The following is a 9209-nucleotide window of genomic DNA, read 5'->3' as shown; positions in this document are numbered from 1 at the left end:
TATTGTTAAATTCACTTATCATACAGGTAGTCTCAGCAATGTCTTTGAGGGTGACATAGCCGATTATAATTAATCTAAAATTATATTATCTACTAGCCTACATGTTTGTCGATTTGATTAGCCTGTATGTGGGCTAGTTTTTATAACCTATTATTAAAATATTAGTTCACTCAGGAATAGTTCACTTTTATGTTTTATTGAACAGAAAATGAGAAGTGTAGTAGACTGTTGATGCTGCCATACTGTAATAGGAGGTAATATGAGTTACCAGGGACATAAAAATGTGTAATTAATTCCCACTATACGTGTAGTTTTAAGACTTGTATTAAATATTTGTACACTTTAAAATACATTTGTCAAATAGCAAAACTATTTAAATGAACAGCAAATTTTGATATTTAAAAAAAAAGTTTATACCCATAGTTCAAACGACCAAAAGCGCAGCTTCCACAGTGTTTACCTTCTGGCTTTTTTATTTATTTATTTTTTATTATCATTTTTATTTATTTATTTTTAAGTAATGAGGTTGATGAGTAAGCAATAATGGTTATTTCTGGTTTAATGTCAGCTGAGGTCACTGCTTTCGCAAGCAATAAGGCAAGACTAGAAACGTCTGGTTAAGCTGTTTCATCTAATGATCAAATCTTTAACACTTTCTATATATATATATATATATATATATATATATATGAAGTGTTGCGTACTCATCAACCTCATTACTTAAAAATAAATAAATAAAAATGATAATAAAAAATAAATAAATAAAAAAGCCAGAAGGTAAACACTGTGGAAGCTGCGCTTTTGGTCGTTTGAACTATGGGTATAAACTTTTTTTTAAATATCAAAATTTGCCGTTCATTTAAATAGTTTTGCTATTTGACAAATGTATTTTAAAGTGTACAAATATTTAATACAAGTCTTAAAACTACACGTATAGTGGGAATTAATTACACATTTTTATGTCCCTGGTAACTCATATTACCTCCTGGTAACTCAAATCTTTAACACTTTCTATATATATATATATATGAAGTGTTAAAGATTTGATCATTAGAAGAAACAGCTTAACCAGACGTTTCTAGTCTTGCCTTATTGCTTGTGAATAATATAATAATATATATAATAATATATATATATATATATATATATATATATACACACATATACACACTCGATTATCATTATATCACATTAACATCATCACAATACAGAGTACATATCATTTAGTACAATCCGATTCAACTGTTAATGAGATCATTTGAAAATGTGGGAAGTTCACAGATAATATATGCTTGGATCACAAAAAAGCTTAAATGCAGAACTGTATTTAAACTAAATCTAGTCAATAATATAAATTACAATTACATTTTTGGGAAGTAGATCTATCTTAAGTCTGGAGAAACCGATATATGCCTTACGCTCTTTTGTTCAGTGAGAGGTAAAATAGATCACCTTAGTTAAGCCATACTGAAATATTCAGCTGGGAAGATATTTTTTGCATTAATTAATAAATAATACCCTGCTTCATCCTTTTGGACAGGCTGTCTCATTTTAGTCCCACAGAAATACAGAGGGAGAAATATAACCATTTTAATCATTGATATGAACATTCATGCGAGGATTAAGTTATTATAATCAAGGATGGAATTAAGAGCAGTTTTATTATGAATAACGGTTACCTAAATACTTTTGGAAGTTGTTTATTATATAATCATTATGAATGCATTTTTGATGAGCGTATATTAAATGAGAGACTATGTAATATTTGTACTAAATTGGATTTGGACTATTTAAAACTGAAATATGTTGCCATATACAGTCATATAAATAAAAAATAAAAAAAACTTGGTGTTCATTTACACAATGTACTACATTTTTAATAATATTATTATTAATATTATGATTTGCTCTCAATTACTTATTAAAATAACTAATGCAGGTTCCAGTTGAAAAAAACAAAACAATTTCCACTCAGAAATTGCTAGTAAATTTCACAATTACAAAGTGAAATGTGAAATTTTGAATTAGAAAGACTGAAATAGCCTAGTATTTTCTTGTAAAGTACTTAAAAAAAAATCATCTTTTACAGTTGAGTCTTTGGCAAAAAATGAAGTTATATATAAAATATGGTGATAATATATTGCACAGATAGCATACAAGTCAGCCAATTTCTTTAAAAACCTTCAGCCCAAAAGAATTACAGAGTTTTGACATTCTAAATGCTGAGGTTTGATTTCTAGTACAAGCCACATCAATACACTCATGCTGAGGTCAGCCAGCTAATGCATGTCTCTCATGAGAAGGTGGCAGTGTGAGTAGCCTGTCTCTGAGAGTATTTGAAAGCATAGACAGACAGAAAGAGGCGGTGTATATCTTCTCCTCTTCTTTGTCCCTCCTCTCCTCCACCATAGTAGCCTACTCCTCACGCCGCAGTCAGTCTCTCCTCGCATCCCGCTGCAAACAGGATGACTCACAACAACCTTCACTTCACCCTCACCTTCATTTAACCCAGCCAGTGTGTATCCACACACACTGCGCACCATTTCTACATCATTTCCCCGCTGAAACAGCAGCAGCATGATGCCCGACACGGCGGCGGCCGCTGCTGCATCATCGGCGAGCAACATCAGCAGCAGCAGCAGCGACAGCGAGAGCTCGCGGCACAGACACCGAGCGCAGGGAGACGCGGAGCGGACAGAGCAGCAGCAGCAGCAGCACAGCGCTGCCACTCAGTCCACATCAGCGGGCGTTTTGGGTGAGTATGGAGGGTCCGGAGAGGGCGAATATGGACGGGACAGGTGGATGTGACGGGAGAGGAAAGCTGGCATAAGGGACAGACGGCATATCCTTCGGGCAGAATAAACAATGCGGCGCTTTGTTATGCCGTCTGCCCCTTATGTCCATTATGCTGCCCCGATACTTACAACTGTCCCTGCTGATGTATGTGTGGCCTATAGAAGGTCATGCGGCAGCATCACTTCGAATGCGAGACTCGAGCTTTAGTCAACATAATGTGGGCCATGCGCTACTTTCTTGCGCTCGATTAGTCCATTTTTACGGGCCTTTGGGCAGGTTCAAGTTGTCTGAGGCGATTTTACATCTCTGTTTTGAAACGTTGCTGTTTTGGGGTTTGTTGATGCTTGGACGGCCTTCTTATTGTGGCTTGTTGTGAACCATTATACAACAGTTAGTTACGGTGCTCGAATCTCTTTGGATGTCAGTCCACTGCTATCACTCCACACTAATATTTTTATCCCTGTTTGTCTCTGTTGAATGCGTGCAAATGATGTGAAATGTAGAGCGGAATATTTAAAGTAGAATCGTAATAAATCGATTAGTCGATTAATCTCACAATTAGTTTTACTAATAAATAATAAACATAACTTAAGTCATTAATCTTTCAAATGTTTTATTCAAATATTTTTTTATAAAAATAGGCCTACTTATTTCCAACTTAAAAAAATAAAGTGCGGCGCTTCGGGTTCTACATCAGAACGCTGATTCGGCATTGGCCAAGTACAGGTCTCTGCAGGACAGTAACGCTGCATTCACACGGAGCGTTGGCGTTAACGCTTCTCGTTTACTTTGAACGCGTTGCCGAACTGAATTGTGGGTTCCATTGCGTCGCTTCACTCGCGTTGCAAGTGGCAGAAGATTTCTCAACTTTTCACGCGCCAATGCAGGCGTCAGCCAATCAGATCGCCTTATGCGAACACTCTAGAGCAGTCGCTAGCCAATTGTATTCATGCAACACCGGAAAGTAATGTGATTGGCTGTTATCACTATAACGGTCGCGTCAACACAAGCTTCAGACACACCCTCCGTCAAGCGTTGATGCTGACGCCCCGTGTGAATGCAGCGTAACGCTGCATTCACACGGGGCGTCAGCGTTAACGCTTCTCATTTCCTTTGAATGGGTGACGTCATGCATTGCCGAACTGAATTGTGGGTTCTGTCGCGTCGCTTCACTTGCGTTGCTCGTGGCAGAAGTTGACGATTCCTTAACTTTTCAAGTGCCAACGCAGGCGTCAGCCAATCAGATCGCTTTAGACAAACACCCTGGAGCAGTCGCTACCCAATTGCGTTCATGCAACACCGGAAAGTAATGTGATTGGCTGTTATCACTATAACGGTCGTGTCAACACAAGCTTCAGACACGCCCTCCGTCAAGTGTTGATGCTGACGCCCCGTGTGAATGCAGCGTAATGATCAGTGGGCGAGGCCATAAACAGAGGGGCGTTTTTGAGAGCGTTACCTGATTTGCCCACGTCAGAGTGTGGGTAGGGTTTAGGGGTGGGGTCGGGTGAAGGGGATCATTTTCATTGCATGATATATAAACACCCACCAGTTTGAAAACACCCACAAATACAGAAACGCCCACTTTTGTTCCGCAGTACCTCATACTCGCATTGGCCGACGCTGTACACGTAAGCAGCATGACACATGACGAGAAGCAGGTGTTCTGACGCAGAACATGGAAGCACTGCACTGTATGTACAACGTAAACAGTGAAGGAGAATGACAGGGAAGAGAAGAAATTGTTGAATAAAGTCGTTATTTTTGTTTTGTTTTTGTGCACAAAAAGTATTCTCGTCGCTTCATAAAATTGGTTGTACCAGTGTAGTCACATGGACTATTTTTTAACAATGTTTTTAATACCTTTCTGGGCCTTGAAAGTGGTAATTAAATTGCTGTCTATGGAAGGGTCAGAGATAGGGTGGGACGATATGACCTAAAATCAAAATCTTGATTAATTGAACATTTTACCTCGATTGATACCTCGATTTACCTCGAATGAGCAAAATTTTTTTTGCTTTGTTTTTTTTTTGCCCTCATAGTCCACTGACAACTTAGGTTTGTACTGTAAATATGCTGGACTATTGAAGGTGAGATATTTTTTGCTAATGAAAGAGTGCTCCGACATAACAGCTCAATTTCCACAATTATTTTATCTATGGTTCGTAACATTTCTTACAGATTTCTGCTTGTTGTAAATCAGATACAGATTAAATAGCATAGTACATTTATTTGAATGCATTAATGTGAGAGCGATTGCATTCGTGAATTAAACATATTGTCTCTCTATTAATTGTGAAGCTGTGGGTTGTAAGTAGTTACTTCAAAAGTAGAAAAATATATGCTATAACTTAGTTTCTAAGCTACTTTAGTGATAAATCACAGGACACTGTGTTCCTCTCAGCTACTGTCTGTATGAGTGTTTGTGTGCCACAATGCATCAGCACAGTAGCTCAAAATAACGATAAACATCCGAAGGTCTAAAATCGCTTGATTGTCCAAACTGGCAAGCCTTAAAACACATACAATTGAGTTTAATGAAGACGCAAGTGAAAGTAATCTGGCTTCAGGGTTCACATGTTGTCAGAGACTCTCTCGTGTCACAGAAAACAGCTCTTGAGTGAGGTGTTTTCCATATTGTTGTTCTTGAATGTTGTAAAATCACTTGAATGTTCAAACAGGCAAGCCTTCAAACACATATAATTGACAAACTTTCGTGAGGACACAAGCAAAAGTGATCTCACTTCAGGGCTCGCGCACCGTCTGTGTGCGTTGACTCGGCGCCTCCATGTTGCTTCCATGCCACTGACTGGACGGGGTAGAGTCACATGACTACACACGCGGTAGTATGTTTTTAAGGGGAAAGTATTAACCGAAATATCCGACATAGGAAAATGACGTCGGTTAGAGGTTCTGAATTTCGGTTTCGCGTGAGAGTCAGAGACCTCTCGGGATTTCATCAAAAATATCTTAATTTGTGTTCCAAAGATGAACGAAGGTCTTACAGGTTTGCAATGACATGAGGGTGAGTAATTAATGACAGAATTTTAATTTTTTTGGGTGAACTAACCCTTTAAGCACAAAATATGGGACTGGCATTTGTATTCTTATTGCGTTGTGAAAATGTTATGAATGTGTTGAGTTTAACTTCAGTGGCTTCTGCTAGCGATGAAGATAATGAGTGACTCATTAATGGATTCATATTTTTAAATTGATGATGATGCATCGTCCCAGCCCCAGTGTTTTCTCTCTTCACATATGGAAGCAAAGTTGTGTTATTTTTCCTGAATTATGTTCAGCAGGTTTTTCCCACTAGCAAAGAAATCAAACACCAGGAGTGGATGAGCCTTTTTTCTTACATGCGAAGCTTGATGCTTTGGCTTCTTTTAACTTTGCTTGTTGTCAGTCTGTCAGTCGTCTGCTCATTTGTTAAACCAGTAGGTGATGACTTAATGTTTTTTGTGTATGGATGAGTCATTGAATCACTCACCATTGTGTTCAAAAGGATTCATTCAGGATCAGAAACGTCATTACGGTCACTATTATAGGTACTTGGTACTTTAGGTTTGTTTGGGTTTTTTTGTTTTTCTTAGGAGAAGCACAGTTGATTCTGCTTTTGCTTCATTTGGATCTATTGCGCCCTTCAAGTGGAGTTAGATATAAGGACATCAGTAGTGGGGCAGACAGAACTCCATTTAACTGAACCATTAGCACTCACATGATGTCATTGCCTCAGTTGTTATTTCATAAGCTAAATGAAAGGCCAGCAATTTGATGATGGATGCCAGTTTTAGTAACTGGTTCTGGTATCTATTTTATTGTGTTTATTTATCTGTTACTGTTGTAAACGGGTGACGTCGACCCAGATCTCTTACAGTGGTAAAACGGTTGTTAAAGCTGACATTGTTTTAGTTGGTGTGATGGAGCTTGGCAGTGACTAAAGAGGTTCTATTTTTGTGACGTTACAAAACAGTTACATTATTATTTTTCAGCCTGAAGAATACCAAACATAGGTTCAGGTTATTGCTTTTGTTGTAAGTTCATGGCAAACCTAAGCAAATCAATTTTGAGATTTCTTGTTTCCTCACAGTATGACTGTAAGTTTACAGCTGTCTTTAACAGCTAATGATCTCATGTTTCAACTCCAGTGTTTCCAAATGACAGACGTTTACATTTCGAGATGACTCTCAGGACTCAAGATGAGGTTTCGCTCCTTCAACATCTCATAATAACAGCTGTTGTTATAGCTATGGAAGTGTGTTCCTCCTCACATTGATAAACAAATACAATATTTTTCAGAATATGTGTAACAGATCATATGAGGCTGAATGTTCTGCTTTTTTTCTAGGATTTATTAATAATGCGTCATAAAGAACTGAGTGTTGTTTAGTATTCGGAAATACGGTGCTGAAATATTTTAAATTGTCCCTCACAGGACACAGAGGAAAACACACTGCATGGCAATAGTGGCTCTTGCCTATGGGGTCGTACATCTATAACTGTGTGTACAGTTAAGTCATTTATAATGTTACAAAAGAATTCTATTTCAAATAAATGCTGTTCTTCAAAGAATCCTGAAAAAAAACGTATCATGGTTTCCACAAAAATATTAGGCAGCATTGATAATAATAGGAAATGTGTCACCAAATCAGATAGAAAACAGTTATTTAAAATATTAATGTATTTTTGATCAAATAAATGCAGCATTTGTGATTGAGAGAGACCTCTTTAAAAAAAAAAAAACTTCTTTATTAAATACATTTTACCAACCCCATACCGAACTTTGCATATATATATACATTAGGGGTGTAACGGTACACAAACATGATGGTTCGGTACATATCTCGGTATTGAAGTCAAGGTTCGGGATGGGTTCGGTACAGCAGGGGGAGAAAACTAAACATAAAATTGCTTCTTTTTTCTTCTTTTTTTATTAAACAATGGTTTATTGAACAAAGTGTGTCTCTCTTTTTAAATAAATTCAATTATAATAAACAATTTTCTTAAAGATAAAAAAAATCTATCTCTGCTAATGCTGTAAACAATATAAGCGAGAAGGGATCCCTTTCTTGCACATTATATAATATTAAAAGTTACAATTAACAACAGAGCTCAAACTATTTTGAGTTTGACTATTTATTTTTAGATATAATAATCAACACTCAAATAAAAAACATGTAAATTGCACATAAGGTAGGTTTTGCATTAACTTCTAAATCTAATTATAAAATTATTGCTCAAATTCATTTTTTAAACATAATAATTTACGCATTTATTGTCATAACTAGTTTTCATGTCAAATTTATTTAAACATACATTAAATTAAGACATTACCAACAGGTAAAGTAAATATAATGAATATATAAGCTAATATAGTGCATATATTTAGTGAAAGGCTCCCCTCTAGAGTTCATTTCTCTAGTGAACTAACATGCTGTGGACACTAAATGACTTGCCTGAGGTAAATGTTATGCTGTGTGAGATATTATTCTCAAGATGTTTTATTGATGTCTTTCCCTGGTTGAGAGATTACACGCATATCTAGATCGTTTGATCTTCTTCTGTGCTTTTTCCTGTTGTAGCGGTTAGCAAACAGCGTTGCATTACCGCACGCGCCCCCTTCTGGATTGGAGTGTGGATCGCCTGTGACTGACTGTATTCGTTGTCTGACTGCATGAACCGAACCGTGACGTCCGTACCGTACGGTTCGGGACGAATACATGTACTGGTACACTGCTAATATACATAAATATAACTAACGCCGTAAGTCACATGACGATGACAGCATGGCGGATGCAGTACGAATTTCATTCATACTACACACATTCACACTAGAGCTGCACGATTCTGGAAATTGAGATTCAGCTTTTTTTTATTTATTTTTTTTAATAGAGATCACGATTATCCCATGACTCTGAATAAACAACTAAACAAAACCGTCTATTTAAAAATATTTAATTAATTCGATTTTTTTTATCAGATTGAATGAATGATTCAATGACTCACTCATAAAGACTTCACTTGTTTCTGAATGAATTAGCGTTTTTGAAGGAATCTCTTAAATGAATGATTCAATGACAAATACATTTTTTAACAGTCACTTGTCACCTGGTGTAACGATGTAATTGATACAATCTTTAGATAAATCGTCAAGTCTCACTTACTGTATTTATTTAGTAAGCATCCTGTGTTTACTATACAATATGCGATTTTGGATGCAGTGATACAGTATGGTGATTATAAACATTTTAATATTTGAACTGCTTTTTGGTGGAATGTCAAATATCAAAAATATTTATAACATCTGTGTGAAAGACTGTGAATGAATTTCATTGCAACTGCTTGTTTCATTATTTCTTCTTTGCATACTAAAGACCTGACTTTCAGACATATTTGATGGTACTGCTTATTAA

At 36.5% G+C, this 9209-nt stretch overlaps 1 protein-coding gene across 1 annotated transcript in view; it reads left to right on the top strand.

Annotated features, from left to right (window-relative positions):
- Window positions 1-2342: 2342 nt before the first annotated feature.
- The window catches only part of ano8b (anoctamin 8b), a 33273-nt gene continuing 26406 nt past the window's right edge, over window positions 2343-9209 (top strand). The window contains exon 1 of the mRNA XM_051912653.1: window positions 2343-2755. Coding sequence (XP_051768613.1) covers window positions 2578-2755 — 178 coding nt within the window. The 5' untranslated portion in view covers window positions 2343-2577. The remainder of the gene's footprint in view (window positions 2756-9209) is intronic.

Source organism: Ctenopharyngodon idella, chromosome 11 (genome assembly GCF_019924925.1).
Source record: "Ctenopharyngodon idella isolate HZGC_01 chromosome 11, HZGC01, whole genome shotgun sequence".
NCBI classification, from domain to species: Eukaryota; Metazoa; Chordata; class Actinopteri; order Cypriniformes; family Xenocyprididae; genus Ctenopharyngodon; species Ctenopharyngodon idella.
Note: the sequence above shows the minus strand (reverse complement) of the source record. Positions and strands in the feature narration are given on the sequence as shown.